General features: G+C 37.7%; 1 protein-coding gene across 2 annotated transcripts in view; it reads left to right on the top strand.

Annotated features, from left to right (window-relative positions):
- The first annotated feature begins 3132 nt into the window (after positions 1–3132).
- The window catches only part of LOC106069922 (protein sel-1 homolog 3-like), a 41374-nt gene continuing 17579 nt past the window's right edge, over positions 3133–26927 (top strand). The window contains exons 1-12 of one of the 2 annotated variants that reach the window (XM_056009534.1): positions 3133–4048; positions 6565–6772; positions 8557–8728; positions 15381–15526; positions 16144–16270; positions 17364–17503; positions 19492–19604; positions 19699–19760; positions 23505–23637; positions 23806–23950; positions 24611–24882; positions 25261–25398. In XM_056009534.1, coding sequence (XP_055865509.1) covers positions 3971–4048; positions 6565–6772; positions 8557–8728; positions 15381–15526; positions 16144–16270; positions 17364–17503; positions 19492–19604; positions 19699–19760; positions 23505–23637; positions 23806–23950; positions 24611–24882; positions 25261–25398 — 1734 coding nt within the window. In that variant the 5' untranslated portion in view covers positions 3133–3970. Of the gene's footprint in view, positions 4049–6564; positions 6792–8556; positions 8729–15380; positions 15527–16143; positions 16271–17363; positions 17504–19491; positions 19605–19698; positions 19761–23504; positions 23638–23805; positions 23951–24610; positions 24883–25260; positions 25399–26927 lie in introns of both variants that reach the window. The other variant, XM_056009535.1, reaches the window with a different exon arrangement.

The following is a 26927-nucleotide window of genomic DNA, read 5'->3' as shown; positions in this document are numbered from 1 at the left end:
ATACAACCGATTTGTTCTTTGAAAAGATAAGATACCCAACATATTGTTACGTATTTCTGAATCTTCTGGCTAGATGTATTAGTTGGCACACAAATAAAAACACTGCAAAGAACTTGACTACTAAACTTTCAGTTTCATATAACTTTAATGACTGTTAACTCTAACAATTCGTTACTGTAACATGTAGCGTAGAAGACTGTACAATATCTATACTTCGTTGCAATTCATCTCTTCACTTCGTTGCAATTCATCGCTTCTCAACTTGCATCGAGCCGTATTCCACAGAACAGACCAACGACACACTTCCCAGTGTTGCTCCAAGTCTCCCAAAGCTGAACCAAGTCGTACTCAAGTCTACCGAATCAGAGCCGCACACGTCTTACATCGACTGTATCGACTGTAACGGCTCAAGTCCACTGTAGTTCGCTGTATACACTTTTAACGACAGTAGTCCACTCCAGTTAACTCTACCCTAGTTAACTTGCATCGAGTCGTACACATCTCTCTTCTACTGTCTCGCACAGTAGACAACAGTACCGACGACTCACTCACGACTCACTTTCACATTAACTCTCTGGCTTATATAGAGTCCCCTAATCGCTCCTCCAAAGTTGCACAAACACGGCTAGTATTCTCTGGAATAACACGCGAGGAAACGTCACATCCTGTCTTTGTTTATACATGTAGATTCCAGAAAACATCGGCTGCAGTGTCATCTTGCCGGGGTCACAAGTTGTGACCTCTATCTGTCACTGGACATTGCTAGTACCTTCTGGAATAACACGTAAGGACACGTCACATCCTGTCTTTGTTGATACATGTACATTCCAGAGAACACCCGCTGCTGTGTTATCTCGCCGGGGTCATACGTTGACCTCTACCTATCACTGTCATTTGTAACATTATTTAGATTAAGGCTTTGAGGATCGCCGCCGAAAAAACAAATTCGATTAATAATATTCAATAAAATTCAAGCATAAATTGTGAGTTATAGTCCTAAATTTATTTAAAGAAAAATATGAGATAGAGTAAAGGTTAGAAAAAGTCGACTAGGAAAAGATTATCTGGCTATTGAACTCCTCTCAACCGTGACTGTTATATTGAAAAATTTCGTTTGAAATAACTTTTCCAAAGCAAAGTCTTTCTTAAAATAGTTATGATAAATTCATGTGAAATTACATAAACTCTGTCTGGAAAGGGGAAGAACGGTAATATAATTTCTGCTAATGATTGCATTTTGCATTAAAGAATAGGGGTTGGGCGACTCGATATAAGAATTTACTTTATAGCATATATAAATTATATTAGTGACAGATTTTTTTTTAATTTTGTAATTTCTTACTATAATACAAAAAGAAAAAGTATTGGTTTGTCCGATGGGGGGAAGGTGATTGCATGTATCGCACTTCCACCTGTTTATATTATATAGATATTCGACTAATTTTGTTCACATACTATGATTTCTCCATAAAAGTAGGACCGCCCCCCCCCACTCAAAGGGTTTAGATGGGAAGGGCAGTAGAGGTATTCGCTCCTCCCCTTCCAATCGGCCAAAGATGAACGACATAATATAAAGACCGGTTAAAATACCAATAACAAGTTTTAATCATATAGATATTTAATTGTTTCTGTTAGCAAGCTGTGATTTCTGCAAATAAAGAGGGCCGCCCCCCCCCAATCGAAAGTTTATGGTGGGGGGGGGGGCGGATTGATGCCATCGCCCCCTCCCGACCCTACCAAATCGGCCAAAATACTAGAAGGGAAGGCGAAATAATCTAAAAATAGGTTGAAATATAAATAATTAGTATATATTATTAACATAAGTAATAAATTTGTATACAAATTGTGTGAATTTTATACCAAAATTCGTCCGCCCCCCCTAGGAGGGGGTCGGCCGAGTGGGGGGGGGGGCGATCGCCCCTACCGCCCCCCCCCCTGGATCCGCCAGTGTTTCAACAAAACTTTGTACGTAGGTCAAACATTAAATAGTTGGTTATGAAATACAATTCGTTAGAGAACCATCTCTTCTTTATAACCAGTTCCTTGAATATTTCCGAATATTAACAATGTAATAACGCCTGTCGAATAATTCAGTCACGTTGGCAACACTTTAGTCCCGCAATCGCCTATTTTGAATAGGGGGGGTGGGGCAGGGTCGGACTGGCTATATGGGCAATCGGGCTAATGCCCGGTGGCCGGTACCCAAATGGGCCGGTAGGGCCACCGAAGGACCACATGGATGCCAGTATGGTACATAGCAAATTGTTAAAGGTTTTATACTACTCTTCTAGAAAGGCCCCTCTGAACGTAATGTTTAAAAAGAAATCCTCCACAGACTCTACTACAGTGTCATAGCGCCTACTAGTTTAATTGAACGTTTTCCGAAATAATGCAATAGCCTTCATCCGTAGACAGTGCTACTAGTTGGGTTCATCCTTTTAGGGCCTACATACTAAGCGATTCAAAAGTAACATAAGGTTTTTATTTCTTATAAAGATATAGAGGTCACTGTAAGCATGATTTTGAGGACAGCTAGACCTAGAATTGGAGGCCCATCATATGATATAGAACTTGTGTGCCGAATGGTATAGAAAGGCCGGGGCGATTTTGACACCCAGTCCGCCCCTGGGGTGGGGGTATAATTGTATTTGTCATTTGTATACCTTCGTATAGTACAAAACAGATGGACAGATCAGCGAATCCATGTGGGGCCATATTTGAGTTTTTGTGAAAACACACGCTTTTCTTTGTAATCTTCCATATTTAGCCTACAGATGCTTGAATTTTTTTTTTTGGGGTGGGGGCGTTTAATAAAAGAATGGAGTTTAAATTTCATTAAATAATAAGGTAGCCTAACTAGATCTAGTTGATATTTTTTCCAAAAAGTGTGTTATTAAAAAAAAAATAGCTCCCAGTTTTGGGGGGGGGGGGAATCACCTCTACAGCTCTCCCCCACTCCAATCCGCCAGTACTCAAGGCGCAGTTCTAGTTTTTTTTCCCCTCAAATCTGTTGCCGGATTATCCTTAAAATCATCTGTTGGTATTGATTAAGAAAATGTAGTCGTGTTTAAACATTAGCTGCTTTAAATGAAAAAAAGGAAAAGGGGGGGGGGGAATAACTTATTCACGTAGAGTATTCCACGTCAACATTTCGGCTTACTGGGACTCAGTGTGAGATAACAATATTAGATGTGGGGGCAACTGTTTAGTTCAACATAAATCTAGCTTTTACACAGATCTACACATTCAAGAACTCTGGTGTGTGTATATATGTGTGTAGTCTGTGAAGCTCTACTGCACACGAGTTGATTTAGGTTTACATGTTGGTTCTTTGGATTCCTTGCAACGTTTTACTGTGTTGTGAAAGTACAAGTGTTGTCATCTTGACTTTAATCTGGACTTTCTGCAGTTGGACTACTTGTGTTGTAACATTGAGTTTAATCTGTACCTCTGCAGTACTTGTGTTGTAACATTGAGTTTAATCTGTACCTCTGCAGTACTTGTGTTGTAACATTGAGTTTAATCTGGACCTCTGCAGTACTTGTGTTGTAACATTGAGTTTAATCTGGACCTCTGCAATACTTGTGTTGTAACATTGAGTTTAATCTGGACCTCTGCAGTACTTGTGTTGTAACATTGAGTCTAATCTGGACCTCTGCAGTACTTGAAACATTTATAGACTACTGTCCTTTATAGTGAATCTTGGACTGGACTTACGTTTGTTAAATATGGCTACTATGTAGCAAGTTTACAAAATCACCTTTTAAGAAAATGTTTCATAAACTAAAACATTTACAGTCTGTTATAAAGTAAGACGAGATCCATTATTATGTATGCAACAGTTTTGTAACAAAATAACATTTTAAAATACCCATGAGATAGAGATAAACAAATACATTTAAATAACACACACACACACAAAATTCAGTCCATAATATTGACGCTATTCTACAAGTTTAAAGTGAAAGAAATGTTAAAATTCGCCAATATTTCGACGATAATTCTCATGACTGTAAGCCAAGTGGGAATACTTGTGATCAATGGCCAGGTAAGTTCAAATGTGGCACTTCAGCTCTTTTTCTATTTAGACCATAAATAAATAAAAAGCCTAAATTGGCAGCTATAAATGACTTACATGTATTATAATTGATACATTGAAACGTGTTTAATTCACTAATGACAAGGAGAATTAACTTTCGTTCATTTACTTAACAAACTTTAACAATAATAATAATAATAATAAACTCTTCTATGAAAGCATCCAAATATCCTGCGCGCATCTTACCGGTACCATTTAAAACATCTGCGAGACTAGAGATTACGGAAGCCAACGAATGAAAATAATTTTTTTATTGAGCTAAGAGCAGGTAACTGTTTACTTCTGAGATGACTCGAGGACTTATAATTCAAGTAGTCTAACAAGTATTTGAGCTCTTGTCGTTGAAATCAGTCTCCAAACGTTTAACCGTCAAACCACCTGACCAGTTTTTTTATTCTAAGAAGTATTCGTATTACTTCGCTAGCTACACAATTCACTTGGAGTAGCGGAATAGTCGAGAAAGTTCAAGTAAACAAAAGAAAAAAAAAAGTTCGGATCCTACGTCACACACACGGAGATTTTTTTGAAAGATACATTTTTAAACAGCGGAAATGAGGTCATGCATCATATAAACAATATTTAAGTTATCAAGTTTTCAATCTATTTTAGTTTTGAAGATCCCACTTAAAACAGATACTGTTGAAATTTGAAGGGGCCACGTCAGGGGCCAAATATAGAACGCGTTCCGTAGTTTGGGCAGCAGGCTGCACTGATCTGACGGTAGATATTTATAGCAGTGAAATGTTAAACATGTCAAATGTTAATATTGGTTGTTCTGTTTTTAAGAAAAAAAATTACCATAGACAGTAAAATCTTTCTTCACTGACTCGGACTTTGTATTCGGTGGCAATCATAAAGAGCTCAAAACTTATCTCCATTTTTTCCATCTCTCAGACAGGCTACAGTCTAGTGCCAACAGTTTAGGAGGATCGAATATGTCCATTATTCCTATAGATTCTAGTTCTATTAGAAACCTGATACTGAATTAAGGACACTGCCTGACACAAAATAATTATCTAGCTGCACTTTAAGCAATTTAGAGACCGCTATCTGACACTAGCGCTTTAAACACTAGCATCTGCCACTACTGAAAACAGCGCACACAAAACTCCACACAACTACCCCTTTGCAGACACTGCGCCCACCCCTTTGAAACCGTAAACCATATCCTCTTTGAATGCCCCTCCCTAATCCACCTTAGGCAGACCCTACTTCCACTACAGCCCAACATAACCAACACCCTGTACGGCAGTGCTGAACAACTGGAGAAAACAGCACACTTTTTTTCCTTGGCACAGTCTGCAAAAGAGCTCACAGCTCAGCAGCAATAAAGCTGGCTAGAAGAAGAAGAAGAAGAAGAAGAAAACAGCGCTTTAAACACTAGCCAATTCTGATATCATGTTCTGTTGGATGAACCAGGCTCTTATTTATGTACATTCAATACTCCATTTGGAAGATACAGATTCTTGAGAATGCCTTTTGGTATATTCTCAGCGAGTGAAGTACTACAGAAACGAGCTTATCAAGTATTCGGAGACATCCCAGGTGTACTTATGTCAGATGACACGCTGATTTTAGCAAAAGACGAGTAAGAACATGATCAAATTTTTGAAAATGTTCTGGAAAGAGCTAAAAAGAACAATATAAAGTTCAAGAAGAACAAGATACAATATAAACTTTCTGGTGTAATTACCTCGGAAGTCCGAGTGGAGCAGGTGGCATTCGTCCAGTTCCTGTTAAAATCAAACCAATAATGGAAATGCCAGCACCAACAGATCTTACTGAAAGTCAAAGACTGCTAGGGATGTCGACATTTCTGTCAACTTTCATTCCAATAATCATCAGTCCATTACGAGAATTGCCAAAGAAAGATGTATTGTGGCAGTGGAATGCAGAGAAAGAAAATGCTTTCCAATTAATAAAGAAGACACTTAGTGAAGCTTCAGTTCTGCATTTATTTGACCCTGAAAGCCAGTGTCAGTGAAGAAAGATTTTCATGTCTTATCTTATCTTATATAATACAGACATTACTTCAAAAAAAGAAGATGATTACGTCCTACGCGTCATGCATTTAGTCATGCATATTAACCAATGACTTAAATTCTGCCAAGTCACTGGTTTTCCTGGCTAGCTCAGGCAACCCATTCCATGCTCTAATAGCACTAGGGAAGAAGGAGTATTTGTACTAATTTGTCCTAGCATATGGGACGAGGAATGTGCCTTTATCTTTGTGTCTTTCAGGGTATTTTATGTCTACTCTTACAGATGAAGTCTCTGTTAAGTTAATTCATTCTTATGTTTATTTGTCTACGGTAATTTATTTTTTGTAATAACAGAACATTGTTTGTCTAAATTGGTACAACTTTCTTAATTTGAACTTTATAGTGAAACCCAAACACATTTCCTCAAAACTCATAATGCAATAACATATTGTATTCATCAAATATATTCTGTTTTATAAATAGAATCCATTAGGTGACACGTCACGTCCGTCCAGCAGTCATGTCCGGATACTCCAAGCTCCAGACACGCTTGGCGCAGCAGTTAAATTGAAAGTGCAGTACCAGTGTGAGGAGGATGGGGTGGTAGTGGTAGACTTGTCTGTCATGAACAACGACAACTACATCACAGTGTTCTCAAAGGCCTGGAAGTGCAAAGGTCAAGGTCTTGAAGGTTGGATAACGTAACTCAAGTAATTTGTACTCACTGAACTATATAAATAATAATAGTGATTTATCTGGCTTGCGTTGCACATACTCTTCAGGGAATCGATCGAAACCATAGGCGGATACAGAAGTTCTGGCCATTGGGGTTGGGGAGGGGGGAATTTATATTTGCGACAGACAGAGTGAGTTGATATAAGCTTTGTTAAAAAAAACAAAAACAAATTCATTTCATTGTATTAGAGTGACGGTTTCACAGTCGTGTTTTGAAGTTTGCTTAGACATTTAGTATCTTCACACTCTTTTAGTAGCAAAGGTAAAAAATGGTGGTCCCAATTCTCTTTTTGTTTTTAGAAAGCTTATATCAAGACATTGTCAGACTGGTAAAAAGTTTGGACACTATATTTCACCCACACACAATCTCGGATCAAACTGAAATTTCGAACAATTATTTTTTGCAACTGACAAAACTAGAATCAATTTTAAAAATTTAACCAGTTAGTTAATTAGCTATTGGTAATTTATTATTCGTATAGAATAAGGGAAAGAAATTGTACTTGACATATGTGGTGGTATAAGCTGAATTAGTCCCCTTGAGGAGGCTTGAGTCCTGTTTTTTTTATGCATTTAAAAAGCGATCATGGTGAATTCAACCAGATACCCCTTCTTCTCCCTCTCTTTTTTTTTCCCCAATTGGTGCAAACAGGTCTTAGAATCATAGCGCATTGAGAAAACTAAAAACATGAAATTGCGCTAAACAAAACAATTGATGAAAACATTTCTAATCGCACGAATTTATTGTTTTCTAGATCTATGAGAAATTTTATTACAAGACTAATCTAATATTAGCATTGTTTTTTGTTGTTGTAATTTTGTCTTTCCTTGTTACAATCATCTCACACTGTCTGTTTGTCTCACACACACAATCTCGGATCGAGTTGCAATTTAGTGCAATTATTTTTTGTACCTGACAAAAGAAGAATCAATAAAAAAAATTAACGAAATAGTTAATAAACCTGCAGACAATGGTTATGCTTGCCTTGGGTTTGGCAAAATATGTAGGTCACAGCTGGGGCTGCGCAGCCACTGGAAATACTGCACTCCTCACTAATCTTCGGACTCATTTATTTATTTATTTTATTGACAATTAATTATTTTCTCTGGTATTGAACGGACATTTTTTTTTTTAATTTTGTTTGATGTATTTACAAGTCCTTCATAAAACTCTTTGACTGTTGTTTTCCCTGTTGCATACAAAGCTTTAAGATCAGAGAGAGAAAAAGGGGGGGGGGAAGAAGGCACATAATAAGTATATGTTATGAATATAAACATATAACATATATTTTGTTATATTGTTGAATGGGCCAGGAATATTTTTTTTTGGAAAAGGGGGGGGGCAGAAAATTAAAGTTTTTTTCCCCCTTTTTTTTGTTGTATGTACTTGTATGTACTATGTACGTGCACTTTTGTGGCCGTGCCTTACGTCGGGCAGTCTATGGCCTACATTACGTAATGAATGTTCACTTCAGCTAGTCCATTCATTATGCACTGTGGTCACTGTGGGATAAAGCTTCGAAGAGCCAGATTTCAATACGTCGCGGGCCGGTTATGTTTCGCAGGTCGTAGTTTGGACTTCACTACTTTATGTTAACAACACTCTGTATTTGACTTTAGTCAAATATATATGTCCCTTTTATCATACTGGTAGACCATATGAGCAGGTCTTTTGTAGATATATGTATTTTAAAAGCATCATGCACTTTTTTATTTTTCTCTGGCAAATACATTCACCAGGTAACCCAAAAACGAAGAGAGTGAAACTCCACTTGCCAGATTCACTCGAATTTCGACCAGATTATTTTAATAAAGGCTTGCCTATGTGGCTTATCAGTTTGGCGAAAATAAGAGTTTGGCTTGTAGATCAGTTGAAATGGTCAAGACCCAATGAGTCGGACCTGTATACAATGTAAGTAACAAGGGATATAGTCAGTTTTGTCTACTTCTTGATTTTTTTAAAATTAAATATTGACTGTTTTATGGGCCATTTATTTTTAGAGTACAACAAAAGCTTTATATATATATATATATATATATATATATATATTAGGGGTGCACCGGATAGTACTTTTTGATATCCGGCCGGAGCCGGATATAACCGGATAGTACAATTAGATATTCGGCCGGAGCCGGAGCCGGATACCTACATGCAAATCTTCTATATAACATACCTATATTCATATTATTTTGTTATTTACTTTCTTACTTTAAAATCTATCACTGATGGATAAATTAAAATGAACAGCATTTTTTTTTACAGATATGCTTATCATAAACTAATCTTTGTAACATGAGATGGTGTGTGCGTATGTATTGTAAAGTAGAATGTGGGATAACTCATGCAGAATATATAAACATATATGTAACTAATGTAAATCTTTCAAAGGTAAAGTTCACTCTTGGTTTTATAGAGTAAATCTTTCTTAAGTACAATCTAAGTTGTAGCCTATAGTGGGTAGATGTTTGTGTTCATGTATTTGACACCATCAACTTGTCATTAGGCTCGTGTTTTAAAGGCCACAAAGCGCTTCTGGTTTGTATCTAATACAGATAATGACTTAGTAAATATCTTAAGTACAGCAAATTTGCAGCCGTATGCTGGCCATTAAATTTTGTACAATGCAAAACATAGCTGCTTCTGTCAAATGACTCATTCAACCAATGGGCAGTTAAACCAAAATATGATTCGGTGGTATTATCAGCTGTCCAAGTGTCCGTTGAGAAAGCGATGCTTTTAGCATCAGATAGCATTTCACGAAGCTTTGAGGAAATATTGTCGTAGATATCTGGAATAACACGTTCTGTAAAATATTTGCGACTAGGCACAGTGTATCTTTTCTCCAGTACTTTGAAAAGTCCAATAAATCCAGGCTTCTCAACTACTTGGTAAGGTTCCATGTCAGTTGCAATCATCTTTGCTATGGCCAAGTGAATGCGTTTAGCATTATCACTATTAATATCCCACAATTTAGCTTTGTCTAAGACCTCTTTAATCCCTGGTTGCTGCTTGTGTGTGAGGCTTGACGAATCACTGGAGCTCGTAGACGTACTGGCACAGGTAGTGATATTACTTGATGCTGATTTCAATGCAGTCATTTCGTTGAATAAGTCTGGGTGTTTCGAGCGTAGATGACTAATCATAGTGGTGGTTGAGAAGTCTTTAGGTTTGCTGGTTTACCACGTGACAGTACTACTTTACAAGCATTGCAAACTGCTTTAGAGTTGTCCATTGTTTTGACATTAAAGTAACGCCATATAAGTGATGACTTTTTATCAGCCATTATTATTATTATTTAATTTACTAAATGCCCTTGCAAGCCACTTTTATACCCGTGGCTTGTGTAACAAAATACTTCTAGGGGTGTGTCCTGTAGTTCAGCGCCCTAATTGACATTTCTCTCCAAGTAAACAAACTTAGTGTCATCATCTAGTGACCTCTAGACAGTGTCAATATGTCTTAACCATTTGGTTTGTGGTCCAGACCCTTCATTGACAACCTATCTCATAATAAACAAACTCATACCAGATTAATCTTATAGAGATTTGTCTTGTAGTCCCGCCCCTAATAAAAATTCTACTCCAAGTAAACAAACTCAGTTCCCACATAAGATGTGACCTCTAGAAAGTGTCAACACGTTGACATCTGGCTTAATGTGGTCAGCTGCCTATCCGTGAACTCAATGTTATGGACTAAACAAACAAAAGGAGGTGGGAGTGCTCATCTCTACCTCTGGAGATATACTCGCACATCTTTACAGATTATCAGCGTGACGTAGTTAAGGAATATTACGTGTTTACAAGACCACTCAAAGGTCAAGACAAGCTTTTAAAATGTGCCAGACATCGCTGCTACGTATGTAATACGAATTTATAATGTAAAGTCTAGTCCACCCCCCCCCCAATAACAAACCTAGTTCCCTCGTGTGACCTCTAGAGAGTGCTTACGTCCATCGTATCTGACTTGGGGTCACCTGTCAATCAATGAACTCAATGTGATGGGCTAAACAAATAAAAGGGGAAGGGAGTTGTTCATCTAGAAATATACCTGGTTACATTAGAGGTGTGGCTCTTGTAGTCCAGCCCCCCCCCCCCCCAATAAAGATTAACTACTAAGTAAACAAACTCAGTTCCCTCGAAAGGTGTGACCACTAGAGAGTGTCAATATGCTGACATTAAACCTACGTCCATCGTATCTGACTTGGGGTCACCTTTCAATCAATGAACTCAATGTGATGGGCTAAACAAATAAAAGGGGAAGGGAGTTGTTCATCTAGAAATGTACCTGGTTACATTAGAGGTGTGGCTCTTGTAGTCCAGCCCCCCCCCTAATAAAGATTAACTACTAAGTAAACAAACTCAGTTCCCTCGAAAGGTGTGACCACTAGAGAGTGTCAATACGCTGATATTAAACCTACGTCCATCGTATTTAACTTGTGGTTACCCACCCATAAAAAACTCAATGTGATGGACTAAACAAATAAAAGGGGGTGGGAGTTGTTCATCTCTACCTCTGGAGATATACCCGCACAGCTAGACAGACGTCTGGTCAGCATGACGTAGTCAAGGAATGTAGCATTTTAACATGTTAACTAACTTACTCAAAGGTCAAGACAAATTGAAAAAAGTGCCAGCCATTGCTGCTCTGTATGTAAAGCGCATTTATGATGTAAAGTTTCATCTCTATTTATATTAAGTTATTAACACGCCTTGTCTTTATAATAAACGATGTTTGGTGCATATTCATAATGGCTCTATTTTTAAGCACATTATTTTGTTTTCATATAAACATTAATACATTCTATAACAGACAGTAATGGAACTAGGTCCAATTTATGCATATTAAATTATGTACTTTTTACTATCCGGTTTACTATCCGGTAGTGATATCCGACCGGAGCCGAATAGCACCGGATAGTAAAAAATGCCGGATATTCGGCAGAAGCCGGAACCGGAGGGACTATCCGGTGCACCCCTAATATATATATATATATATATATATATATATATGTATATGTATGTATGGCTCCTTTTGTCTCGAAAGGCAATGGATGCGCCCAAATGAGTCACTGGTTTTGGCTTAATCTTGAGACGGGGCAGAATCTGGTGTGGCTAATCAAGCCAATTCTAGAACGGCAGACTTTGCCACAATTCGTACATGTGTATGCCTCTGATTTAGGGCTAGCAGACAGGGCAGCTTTCTTTTTATCCCTCTTGATTAAAGCCGCTTCAATTCTTTTGTTCTCAGCAAGGGTTGTCCCAGCACGCACAGTCTGTCTCCATGCACTCCGGTCTTTGGCTATGTTTTCCCACATACTTTCGCTGATGCCTGAGGCTCTCATGTCTCGCTTGCAGACATCTCTATATGTTAGTCTTGGGCGGCCCTTGGGTCTGACTCCTTCCACAAGCTCAGCATATAAGATATCTTTTGGGATTCTACCATCTGGCATGCGGGTGACATGTCCGAGCCAGCGTAATCTTCTTTGTGTCAGGAGAGCATACATGCTGTTCATATTCCGTCTTCCAGGGATTTAAAAGCACTGGATAGTACGACTGAGAAGAAGATGCCAAATAGTGTAGGGGCCAGTACACATCCTTGTTTTACACCGCTCTTAATGGAGAATGGCCTGGAGGAAGAACTTTCAAACTGAACGGTGCCCTGCATATTTTCGTGAAAAGCTGACACTAGTTTTCTTAACTTATTTGGGCAGCCGATTCTCTCTAGTACAGCAAACAGACCGCTTCTGCTAACAAGGTCAAAGGCCTTGGTCAAATCAATAAATGCTATGAAGAGGGGCTGCTTTTGTTCTCTGCTCTTCTCCTGTAGCTGCCGAAGAGAGAAAATCATATCTGTTGTAGATCTACCTGCCCTAAAGCCACACTGCGACTCTGGATAAACACGATCTGCCAGGATCTGTAATCGCTTTAGTAATACTCTAGCAAAAGCCTTTCCGACTATGCTAAGCAGTGAGATGCCTCTGTAATTGTTACAATCAGAGCGGTCGCCTTTATTTTTATAAATTGTAACAATGTTGGAGTCTTTCAATTCCTGGGGGACCATTCCTTGTTCCCAGCACAAGCTTAGCAGTTCATGGAGTGGTTTGATTAGGGCATGTTTTCCAGCCTGAATTACTTCAGCAGGTATGCCATCTCCTCCGGGTGTTTTCCCATGTGCAAGCATGTCAATGGCAATGCTCAGATCCTTTACTGAGGGCGTTTCGTCTAATTCCGTCAAAACTGGAAGTGATAGGAAGTTGGAAACAGCATTTGGTGAGATGGCGTTTTCAATCTGGTAGAGTTCTGCATAGTGTTCAACCCATCGTTCCATTTGCAGCGCACGATCGCTGATGATTGAGCCATCTTTTGACTTGAGCGGAGCACACTTGCTGGTGTGAGGTCCAAAGGCTTTTCTCATGCCCTCATATAGTCCTCTTATGTTACCACAGTCGGCACAAGATTGAATATCTTCGCATAGCTCCTGCCAGTATTTGTTAGCACATTGTCTCGCTACTCTTTGGGCATTGTTACGTGCAGCTCTGAGCCTTTTTAAGTTGCTTGGGGTGGGATCCTTCTTGTAGATTAGCATGGCTGCTCTCTTGTTCGTAGTGGCAGTTTCCATTTCTGGTAGACTAGCTTCAAACCAGTCTTCGCTTTTCTTGGTTTTGTTTCCAAAGACCAGTGATGATGTTTGGTAGATTGTATCACGCATAAACGTCCAGCTTTTTTCTACCTCAGTCACAGAGAAGTTTTTAAAAGCTTCCTCTAATTTGTTCTCAAATTCGGTGCAAAGATCAGGATTTTTTGTGCTAGTAGTATTCAGGCGTGATTTTCTTTTTCCTTGTGATGTGTGGATCTTAGTTGGCAGCAGTCTTGTCCGGCAGGACACTAAAGTATGATCAGTATCACAATCCGCGCTTTGGTAGCTACGTGTCAGCAGTATATTTCCAATGTCCTTTTTCGTGTCAGTATCATATCCAGCTGGTGCCAGTGCCCAGACCTAGGGTGCCTCCATGAGACACAGTGCTGTGGTTTTGTTCTGAAGTATGTGTTGGTAATGCAGAGCTTATGGTATGTGCAGAATATATATATATATATATATATATATATATATATATATATATATATATATATAACACTGAGTTCTAATTAGCAATTAAAGATTGAGTTTTCTTAAAATGAGTAAAAAGTAAGACAAAAACTGCATTGTAGACTCCATGATAAGAATTTAAATAGGTCAGAAAGCAGAAAAACGCTGGGGCTTGTTTCCTTCTTTCTTTTTTTTTTTTTCATTTTTATTTTTGAACCTACAACACTTTGAGTGGACTCAACCATGCTCATTGTGAGTCACAGCATTTTAACGAGGTCAAACATCACCCCCCGGGCACGACATGGCCTAAATTGTGCCGATGTGAGTAAACTCAAAACTCAAACTCATCACCCTCCCCCCTCCAACCCGACCCACACACACAAAGTTTGAACGTTTATTACATATTCTTTTAGAAAAAGAGGGGAGGGGAATGTTAGTATTGTGTAAAAAAAAAAGTGGAGCTCTGATTCTAAATAACAAAAAGGTTAAATTCCGTAGGTTCGTCTTCTGTAAATTGATCGCGTCTAAGTATTCTCTTTAAAAGGTATGAACAAATCGTGAGTCCTTTAGTTATGTTAATGCAAATAGTACACTCAGCATTATAATAAATATATATATATATAATATGTTCGGATAGATGAGACATGTCCTCTTTTGGGACAACTAGTCCAAATAGTTCTTGTAGGCGTAAAATACTTGGTACAAAACTAACGAATAAAGATCGAAAACTTCTTCTTGTACACAATATAAACTTGACTTTTATTCACAACTATGTAAACCGCTTTCAGTTTCAATATAGATGAATGTAGAAATACAAATACAAATGAACTAGCTAGATGTCGGACAAATGAAACAGATTACATTAACTCACATTAAAAGCTCATCTTTCATCCGCCATTCATCCCTTTCACTCGTCTGCACCAATCCTACTTTAAATTACATCAGAAATCATCAGCCAATACAAATACACTCGCACACTCCATAACACTGGGCATAAAGCGAATTAATTGTAAGCCTAGTTTGTAAGGCTGTCTTTGATCCTCCTTTGGACTTACATGAGTCTGGAGACCGTACTCCGCGCATATATTCGCACCCCGTCCTAGGGTAACGTGTAGTCTTAAAGCTAGCTTTTTAAAATCATAACTATCACGTTTATCTGTCTGTCTGTCTGTCTGTCTGTCTCTGTGGACATTTACGTCTCGAGAAACTACCAAGAGCTGTAGTATTCTGAACATCTCTGACAGTTATGTCTCTAAACGACACGGAGAGTGGTGGTTACTGGTAGTAAGTTCCTGTCACCTTCTAACAGACAATTAACTGATAATTGTAACAAACAACAACAACAAAAAAAACAACAACTTTACTGATAAGTTACAGTGTAACATTTACAGTATTTTTTAGCTACACTGTTAACATTTTCTGTTGCTACTAGATGTCAGTAACATTTTTTGTTAAGTTCCATTTTGTACATTTTTAGTGCAAAAAGTCGAGATTTCGTCAAACTTGGAGTTTTGCCGCCATATTCTCGACCATTCAAAAGTCCAGCATGTTCTATTTGGATCTGGCCCATTCTACAACGTCTGCCCAGGTTTTCAGATTCTCAGACCTGTGTGGTAGAAAAAGGTCAGTTTGACATTTGTGTTTTTAATTTTAATTTACCGATAAACATTTCTTTAATTATGCACCCAGGCAGGGTCGGATTTAATTTAGTAGATGCCCCAGAGAGGATTTTATGGAGGTTCCTATAAGTTTTCGAAAGCTTTAATAAAAGCCACTTAATAATAATAATACTTATATCTTAAAGCATGCCATATTTTAGATGAAAGAATTAGAATACTTGTAAATTTAATGTGATTTTCTTTCTTTTTAAAAAAATATTTAATATGCATAGTTTAGTAAATAAAATGTATATTGTTGAGTGTGGGGGGTAAGGCTATGGGTTGACCCACACGTAAATCAGGTAGCTGCATTTCTATATAACGAGCAGGCTACAAGTGGACACTTCTTAGCCACGGCAGATTTAAAGTACTGCGTAAAATTTTCTGATGACCAGTCGAAATTCGAATTAAAAAAAAATCTCATTTCTAGGTGCCCCTCTCTTGTGGAGTTCCCGAGGCAGTAGCCACGCCTGTCCTCCTTTATACCCGGCCCTGCGCCCAGGAAAGAAAACATCAGGAATATAGACAAGAAACAAATTTCATTGATGTGTAAATATATACACCATTTGGTTATATTTTCAGAGCGTGTTGTATTGTTAGACTATCCGGCTGTTTTCAACGGGAACACCTATGGTATAATCAAACAGTTGAGCCAATATACTGACCCGGGGCTGGAAAGAGACAGACAAGAAAGATTCTGGGCACCCCAGTAAGTTCACTATAGAGGTCACTTTCATGATGGCAAAGTGTTATCAATAATATTATATATTTTGTGTATATAATTGCTAATTAATTCATTTCAATCCACAATTGATGAAAAAAAATTATCAAATTTAAAAAAAAAAGAAAAATTCTAGTATAATTACATTAAACATAAATCCAATGGCTGCCAGACACTAAATATTCATTCCTTTTAAGATGCTGTCTAAATCGATAGTGAATGCACAATTGTCTCAATGAAGTCTGGGTATTTGCACTTCCAGCTATTTTAAGACTCTAAATACAACTTGATATTACATCAGCAAAAAAAAAAAGGATCTATAACATTATAAAAACTATTAATTATTTCATTTTTGTTTAATACTGCTGCGAAATCATACAATCATACAATTATATGGCTCGCAACTCATTTGATTGGTAGATTTATATTTTAGTTGAAAATGATCAGAGTGTGCTCTCAAATATAAAGTATAAGTGAGACTGTAACTATGAGATTCTCAAAGTAAGGAGCTTCCAATGTTCTATATAAGACACAAAGACACATTCCTCGTTTCATATACTAGGATAAATTTGTAAAAGTGCTTCATCTTCCCTAGTGCTTTAAGAACATGGAATGGGTTGCCTGAGCCAGCCCTGAAAACCAATGACTTGGCAGAATTTAAGTCCTTGGTTAATATGCATGATTTGATGCATAACGCGTAGGATGTAATCATTTTCTTTTTTTTTATATGAAGTCTGTATTATATAAGATTACACCGATATATACTAGCTGTGGTGAAATGAAAAGTTATATTTTGCTTGAGAATAACTCATATTTACATCTATATGTATAATAGTGGAGACCCCATGCATATTTGTATCTCCAAAGGAGTTAAGATATAAGTATATATAAGTTAAGTATTTAGTGGTATAATTACGATCGTTAGGAAAGGATACATGAATTATATAGATCTATATGATTTATTTCATCATTTAAAATAAAAGAAAACTAAATGATTCATTTTAAAATATCTATAATATCAACATTTAAAGATATATGTAATATCAACATTTTAAAATATTTTCCCCCACATTTTTTTTAGGCTGACGTTAGAGATGTGGGTTTATATTATAGAGTACTGTCCCTTGTATCGCTTGAACGGGGCGGAAGGTTGTGGTCTCTTTATGCACATCGATGGTCAAGGGAAAATATTTACTCCAGTTTTATTAATAAATCGACATGGTGAGTTTGTGTTTAATATAAAAATATTTTTATATATCAACCCTTATTATTTATTTGTGTTCAATGCATCAATTCATATTTTCTCATTGTGATATGTTCTTACCAATGTAGAGCTGTGTTATTGTGTAATTATTGTTGTTGAATATCAACTCATTCTCCCTTTGGTACCACCTTGCCATCCAGACTACCATACGATGCCGCCTTGCCCTCCAGCCTACAACACGGCGCCACCTTGCCCTCCAGCCTACAACACGGCGCCACCTTGCCCTCCAGCCTAAAACACGGCGCTGCATTGCCCCACCCCCCAGGTACAACTTGTAGCACCAAACTGCTGGTAGACAACTAAACCGCTGTAGGCGTAGTATAGTTGAACTTATCAACTTGAAATCACTTGAATAACTTCTTTTATGAGCAAAACAAAATGTAACTTTTATTTCAATATAGACAAATTCAACTTGAGATAAAATGAAATAAATGTAGTAGATTTCTAGTACTAATATAAAATGGTCTATTAAACAAAATTGAACTCACTGCAAACGAAAAAAAAACAACACGTCTTTATTCTCTGTCAACCTGAACTCGCTTGGCATACCCAAGACAGCTTACGACAGTGCCCATTTTCTTGCATAATTCACACCATATAACCACCAACCAATCGCTGACTTGTTCTCACTGTCACCATAGACACACACACGCACACTCTTCGTAACAATAGCTCAAAACTATTTTTAAATATTTAGTATTTGTAATCCCCTGTATCTTCACTTTGTTTACACTTTGATATTTTAAGACGCAAAAAAAAAAAAAGAGAGAGAGAAAACGATATAAAGAAATGTGGTGGCGATTTAATGGAACAAATTGGAAAACGTAAACAAAAAATGAAATGAGGGAGATTGCGAACGATTTTGAAACAGTCAAAATAAAAATGATCTAGTTTGGCATATGGAAAGATCACTGTTGCCAACTAAATAATAAACATGAAAATCATTTTTAAAAAAGTGCTTTAAAAAAAAGCTTGTTTTAAACGTAATTTTATCAATTCATCAGTCATGTAATTATATGTACTATTGACTTAGACAAAATACTTGTTTTTGTTTAGCCTTTAGCTTTCTCGGTGTGCTATGATCCTATCACTTGTCCCGACTAGTTGGGAAAGGGAGAGGGAAGAAGGGGGTATCTTGGTGAATGTTTACATGATCGTTTTTTAAATGCATAAAAATGTTACTGTCAATGTGTCAATGTCTGTCTCAGAGCAGAGATATCTTCATGTTAATGTCTCAAAGTCTGTCTCAGAGCAGAGATGTCTTCCTGTTAAATGTCTCTGTGTCTCATAGCGGAATAATTCAACTTATACCACCATATCTGTCAATTACGATTTCTTTCCCTTGTTCAAGATACCTAAAAAAATAATTATTTACCAATAGTTAGTTAACTAACTGGTATTTTTTATATTTTTTTTATTCTTGTGTTGTCAGTTCAAAGAAATAATTGTTGAAAGTTTCAGCTTAATCCGAGATTGGGTGTGGGAAAATAACGTGTACAAACTTTTGACCAGACAGACAGACATACAGACGGAGTGAGTTGATATAAGCTTTGTAAAAAAAAATTCTTTGTGTTCCAAAAATGAATATACGATTTATTAGACTACTTTACTCATCAATACTTGCTTACACCGGATATATCCATTAAACAAAAAGCTTGTCATTTATGTATGAAAATACTGTGTGTCTTACTTAGATGGAAGACGTCGAGACCTGCACAAACAATGAACAATTTTATTCACTCACCACCAAATATTGAACGGTTCTCATGAGGGTGAAACTGGTGCTGATATATTACTGATATAGCGTGCTTTGCTTGTGGAACCATTGCCTCGATTTGAAACTAATGAACCGAATTGAAATCGATCATAATTTTGTATAAGTTTCTGACGCAGATATTTTTGAAGATAATCGATTATCTTAATTGTTTTTTTATGAACTGTCCAGGTAATTTCCAAGTAGATGTGCAAAGTACTACAGGCTATATAGGCATCAAGACCAATGACGTCATTCCCAGAAATGTTTGGACTCGCATCGTCTTTACTCTAGACCACAGAAAAGTTTGTATTCCAGATAGAATCTAGTCGCTAAAACACAGAAATATTTATGCAGTTAGTGATAGGTTGAAATGCTGTTGTCTTTTTTCCTATTTAGTGGACTGTGTCTGCCAACTACGGAGCTGGTTTAAAAGAAGGATTTACCACATCCTATACATAGTAAGTTTCTTTTAGATTTACCACATCCTATACATAATAAGTTTCTTTTAGATTTACCACATCCTATACATAGTAAGTTTCTTTTAGATTTACCACATCCTATACATAGTAAGTTTCTTTTAGATTTACCACATCCTATACATAGTCACTGGCGGATCCAGGGGGGGGGGCGGTAGGGGCGATCGCCCCCCCCCCCCCCACTCGGCCGACCCCCTCCCCCCCCCGAAGGGGGGGGCGGACGAATTTTAGTATAAAAGTCACACAATTTGTATACGAATTTATTACTTATGTTAATAATATATACTAATTATTTATATTTCAAACTATTTTTAGATTGTTTCGCCCCCCCCCTCTAGTATGTTGGCCGATTAGGTGGGGTCGGGAGAGGGCGATAGCATCAATCCGCCCCCCCCAACCATAAACTTTTGAGTTGGGGGGGCGGTCCAATTTATTTGTAGAAATCACAGCTTGCCAAAAGAATCAATTAAATATCTATATGATTAAAACTTGTTATTGATATTTTAACCGATCTTTATATTATGTCGTTCCCCTGTTGTCCGATTGGTGTGTGTGTGTGGGGGGGGCGAAACCTCTACTGCCCTTCCCACCTAAACCCTTTGAGTGGGGGGGGGGCGGTCCTACTTTTATGGAGAAATCATAGTTTGTGAGCAAGATTAGTTGCATTGATATATAAATTTGATATTATGTCGCTCTCCTTCAGGTATCTTGGCCGATTCGGTGGGGTAAGGGGGGGGGGAGGCCATTGCATGTACTGCCCTTCCCGCTCTAGCCCTCTGAGTGGGGGGGGGGCGTCATATTTTTATGGAGGAATCATAGTTTGTGAACAAAAATAGTTGAATTTCTATATAATTGATATGTGATACCATTTGTATATTATGTCGCACCACACTCTAATCTCAAATTTTATGATTAGTAAATATAAAAGGAAAAAGGTGGCAGGGGCGATACATGCCATCTCCTTTCCCTTATCGGACAAAGCAATAATTTTTCTTTTTGTATTATAGTTAAGAAATTACAAAATGTAAAAAAAAATCAGCCACTAATATAATTTATTCTTTAATGCCACATGCAATCATTAGCAGAAATTATAAAAAGGAGCGAGAATAAATCGTTTTCATTCTACCGCCCCTCCCATTTCCAGACAGAGTTTATGTAATTTCACATGAATTTATCATAATTATTTTAAGAAAGACTTTGCTTTGGAAAAGTTAGAATTCAAACAAAAATTTTCAGTATAAGAGTCACGATTGAGATGATTAGCCTTTTTTCCAACCTCTACTCAATCTAATATTTTTCTAGTTAAATTTGGGACTATAACTCACAATTTATGCTTGAATTTTATTGAATATTATTTATTGCATTTTTTTTCGGCGGCGATCCTCAAAGCCTTAATCTAAATATGTGGGGTATCTGATCTTTTCAAGGAACAAATCGGTTTTATTTGCAATGTATTAAGGGCGTATACATTCAAATTAGAATATTTTTCAAGTACAATATTATTCAAAAGGTCCTTTTTTTTAATAGGATGAATAATGAGCTTTAGGTAAGGAGAATGTGTTTCTTCAGCGAAGAATGCAAGAAAACGCTTTTAGCGTCGGTGCTTCGCCCCGAAAATCACTGATAAATAGTGAGCTGTAGTTGTCAGGAGCAGGCGTTTCTGCAGTCAAAAATGCAAGAAAACGCTTTTTGGAGTCGGGGATTCGCCCCGGACTCCACTGATTAATAATAAGCTGTAGATGTCAGGAGAATGCGTTTCTTCGGTGAAGAATGCATGAAAACGCTTTATGCGTCGGGGCTACGCCCCGAAACTCACTGATAAATAGTGAGCTGTAGATGTCAGGAGCAGGCGTTTCTGTAGTGAAAAATGCAAAAAAACGCTTTTTGGCGTCGGGGCTTCGCCCCGAACTCCACTGATTAATAATGAGCTGTAGATGTCAGGAGAATGCGTTTCTTCTGTGAAGAATGCATGAAAACGCTTTATGCGTCGGGGCTACGCCCCGAAAATCACTGATGAATAGTGAGCTGTAGATGTCAGGAGCAGGCGTTTCTGCAGTGAAAAATGCAAGAAAACGCTTTTTGGCGTCGGGGCTTCGCCCCGAACTCCACTGATGGATAAAGAGCTGTAGATGTCAGGAGAATGCTTTTATTCAGTGAAGAATGCATAAAAACGCTTTATGCGTCGGGGCTACGCCCCGAAACTCACTGATGAATAGTGAGCTGTAGAAGTCAGGAGCAGGCGTTTCTGCAGTGAAAAATGCAAGAAAACGCTTTTTGGCGTCGGGGCTTCGCCCCGAACTCCACTGATGGATAAAGAGCTGTCAGGAGAATGCGTTTCTGCAGTGAAGAATGCATGAAAATACTGAGAAATACTGCTTATTTATTCTTATATATATATACATATGTGTGCTGTACGCACGTTTATGTATAGGGTTAGGGTTTACTGGGCGTTAGGGTTAGGGTTTGAAAAAAAATCGCCCCCCCCCCACTCCAAAGTTCTGGATCCGCTAGTGTACATAGTAAGCTTCTTTTAGATTTACCACATCTTATACATAGTAAGTTTCTTTTAGATTTACCACATCCTATACATAATAAGTTTCTTTTAGATTTACCACATCCTATACATAATAAGTTTCTTTTAGATTTACCACATCCTATACATAATAAGTTTCTTTTAGATTTACCACATCCTATACATAATAAGTTTCTTTTAGATTTACCACATCCTATACATAGTAAGTTTCTTTTAGATTTACCACAAATAAAAATACCTTTTCTCGTCGCTCATACTTTTTTTCTTATGTACCTCCAGGGCTACTAAGTGATCGTTGGCGACATTAGCAACGATATTTTTAATATATTTTAAAACCTCTTGTAATCCCATGTATATTACTGCTTGCATGATTCTCTCATTTGAAGAATATAAATTGATTGAGCGTCACTTTCTGATGTGTAAGCACATTTAATGACAGTTAAAAAGGAAATAAAAATCTTTAATTTTTAAATAATGAAAGCCTTATGATCCAGTTTGATAGTTATTCTGTTTTTGTTTTTTTTTTTATTACTTTTGTAACCACACGACTCTCTACAAGCAAGGACTTAGAGGTGTTATTCAACTTGATTTTACTCTATATTTCTAGTCACAGTTTTGTCCCTTGTTATGTTAAATGTATTCCCTCAGTTCTCCAATACATGCCATGTTCCTAATATTGTTACAATTTACTCAGCAATGAAAACCTAATATAATACTAACACACTTAGCAATGAGAACTTAATATAATATTAAAACATTTATCTTATCTTATAAAATACAGACGTTACTTCAAAAAAAAAAAGATAATTACGTCCTAAGTTCATGAATCTAGCCATGCATGTTACGTTAACCAATGACTTAAATTCTGTCAAGTCTCTGGTTTTCATGGCTGGCTCAGGCAACCCATTCCATGTTCTAATAGCACTAGGGAAGAAGGAGTATTCGTACAAATTTTGTCCTAGCATATGAAACAAGGAATGTGCCTTTAGCAATGAAGACCTACTGTTATTCTTAGATACTTAGCAATGAAGATCTGATATGATTCTCATCTATTCAGCAATGAAGACCTACTGTTATTCTTAGATACTTAGCAATGAAGATCTGATATGATTCTCATCTATTCAGCAATGAAGACCTACTGTTATTCTTAGATACTTAGCAATGAAGATCTGATATGATTCTCATCTATTTAGCAATGAAGACATGTATGTGGATGACACGTCCGGCTTGTGGGCTATCGGTGGTCTGGATTGGAATATGGGCAGTTTTGTGGGCTACATGGGAAGAGTTGTTTACTACAGACAAAGAGTTCTTCAGCCCCACCAGGTGACTTGAGTTATTGAAACTGTTTAATATTGCCAGCATTTAATGACAAAATAAACTAGAAGATTAGCGGAATAAATAATAAAAAATAAATAAATAAATAAAAGAAGATGAGCAGAACAGACTGGAGATGTGTTACTGGGTTTAAATTATGCTGCCAACTTTTCCCAGGTGTCCCTCCCAGATCCCTACCATCCGATGTTTGAGCTTCATTTAACAAGAAAGAGAGAAAAATGTGAGACGTTCCTAAACTGGCTGGACACGGCAGTGGATGTTTACCAGAAGTACAGGCGTTATGTTCTGGACAACAGACCAGGTGAAGGCATTAATCTATCTCCCCTCACCTATCCCTTAGTCTGATGGACCTACTCATTGTTTAGTTTTATCTACATGGCTCTTATAGTCTCACAAGACGATGGCTGCACCCAGGGCTACTGATGTTCTTGAATCGGGGCAGGATCTGTTGTGGCTAAATGAGCCGATTCTGGAGCGGCTAATTTCAAAACAATACTGAATGCATCTGTTTTAGGGCTAGCAGATAGGGCAGTTTTCTTTCTCTTTCTCTTTTGTAAGGCCGTCTCAGTCTTTTAGCTTTCAGTGAGGTTGGTACCAGCACGCATTGTCTCCTTGTTGTCCTACCATGAGCAATTTCCTTCCAAGTACTTTTGATGTTTTATACTCTTGAAATCCAGCCTGCAGACACCTCTGTAGGTTAGTCTTGGCGTCTCTTGGATCTGACTCCTTCGGCGATCTCAGCATGGAGGATGTCATTAGGAATCCTTCCGTTCACGTCACCTGTTAAAAAGCCCTTAACGTATAGTAGTTAAGCATAGAGCACATTGTCTCAATTGGATTTAATCTCGACATCTTTTATGTGATATTTAACACTTCATATTGTAACGTTAAACGCTAGAGTAACACGTGTGACCTTTTAATGGCCAATGTCATTTAACTCTTCTAAACGTCCATGCTACAGATGTATGTCAGTACGACCCATACCAATTCTTCACCAAGTTCTTATCCAATAGTGAAGACCCTCAGACATGCCCTATGAAACGCCCTTTCAACCTCCGCAACCACCGACACATCAGCCGTCAGTTGCAGAAGGTTGTAGGCACTATGGATCTGTCAAAGAACTTTCTCCACGGCGACTTGGAAGCCTACAGCAGGAGTTCCAAGTCCAATGAGAGCAGGGCGGCTTTCATGGCTATCTCCGTAGGCCTCATTGAGAATGCCACTCAGATAGTGGTAAGTCTTGTATGTGTGTGCACTGTGCAGTGAGTGTTTACAGAGTGTTGAAGTCTGCATGATGCACCTCATAGTGTAGTCTCCGAGTTATGGAGCCGATTTGTATAGACAAGGGAGATTACCATAGTCTATGTAATCTGTAAGACTGACATTTTATCACTTAATTTTCGACATAATATGACTTCATTCACCAATCGTAAACAAACAACATTTAGCCACGTGATAATATTGATAAAACAATGAAAATTACGTATCACGTGACAGCTTTTAGGAATTGTGTAATTTGTATAGAAGATATAGAGAACCACGTGGCAAAATGTTGTTTATTTACGATTGGTGAATGAGGTCCATTGTCTATTGTTGTTTTGACGTTCACAGAGTGATCGAGGCTTGAGACACGCCTCCAAAGTTGTCCAGCTGTTCAAACAAGCGGCCTGTCTGGGCAACGATGACGCCATGTATTACCTGGCCGTCATGATGAACAACGGGGTGGGCTGTCCACTTGATGAGCTGCAGGTCAGTCTTATGACCTTTCCTTGTCACTTGTTAAGTACTCACTTACTAAATTCCTCGATCCTATGGTAATGACTTAGATGACCCGCTGAACCAAACATCCGGCTTCTTGTGATGTTTTTTTTTAAATCTAATAAGTTTGTCATAACAAAACATTATCAAAAACGCTTGGCACGATATGAGTATCCATAGTGACACAAATTAACAAACAAGATATTACGTTGAGGAGGTTGTATTGAAAGAATATGAAAGAATAGAAAAGTGAAAATAGTGTACCGGCAAAAAAAGGGAGACGACCCAAAAACAGACTAAGAATAAGATAACTTGGTGATTAAAGGTATACAACAACTATCATTTCCGACCTGGGAACAAAAAGCTCAGAAGAGATCTGAGTGGAAAATTAAGCAGGCCGGGTCCATTCACGGGTTGTCGCGACACAGTAATTGATGGATTTATTGACCTCATTTTGACCCTATCTATTTAACATACATATGTGAGCTTGCGCTCCCTGAGCTAGTTTTATATGTATTTTTGTTGTATAGGTTAGATCTATTTTTATATATTTTATTTGTATAGGTAAGTGTCAGATTTTATAATTGTACTTCCGCAAATTTATATAGGTTAGTGCGGGATAGTATAAAAGTGATGTACTACATTCTTAAAACAGTTGAGTGTACATTTGACCAGTGGTCAGTCCCATATCTGTCTGTGTGACAGCTAAAGATCTTTGTGGTCTGTCGTCTAATTATTTTATTATTCTGTACCTGGGACGGCCTGCTATTGTTACTGCTGTTTTAAACTGTTGGTTGTAGTAGTAGAATATTGTAGATCTAGTCTAGTTTATTGTAGTGTGTTTGTGTAGTTCTAGGTCTAGTGTGGTAGTTGTAGTTCTCTTTATAAGTTAGAAAGTTGTTTTGATCAGTTTGTGTTAGATAGTTGGTTTGGTTAGTTTGTTGGTGTTTGTAGTGTCGTAGATTTAGAGGGTTAGTATTAGTTGTTTTCATTGTAGTGTATATATTATATTTTACTATTGATTTTTGTTAATAAAGTTTCGTTTGTTTATTTATCCTAAACTAAAGTTTCGTTATCTTGCTTTCATTTAGTTTAGGTTAGTATGTCTGGTTACTTAGGCGACTCTAGCCCCTTGGTCGTAGACTGAGGTGTCACAGATTGAGCCCACCCAGTAGCGCTAACATCTGCCTACTGTATAAAATTTAATGTTGAGCAGAGAATAGGTCCTCTCCCACTCGCGCCTGCCTGACCTGCTCACACATAGATTACTATTTTCTAAACAATTCAATATACTATAGGGGGGTTGTGAGGCGGGTGTATAAGTAATTTACAATGTATTCTCCCAAAAGAATAGCCAACCTTGGCACGAATCTGCTAAGTTTCAGGAGTTTCTTTGCTGTTGTTTTCTTAAATACCAGAACGTTGCCATCGTTACCGGAGGTTGGAGGCATCAGGAGGCCATTGCCTTCTCTTTTAAGCTAGAAATCGAATCAACTTAATTTTTTTTTCGAGTAGCTAAA

Source organism: Biomphalaria glabrata, chromosome 14 (assembly GCF_947242115.1).
Source record: "Biomphalaria glabrata chromosome 14, xgBioGlab47.1, whole genome shotgun sequence".
Classification (NCBI taxonomy): Eukaryota; Metazoa; Mollusca; class Gastropoda; family Planorbidae; genus Biomphalaria; species Biomphalaria glabrata.
This window is presented reverse-complemented; position numbering and strand designations above follow the sequence as displayed.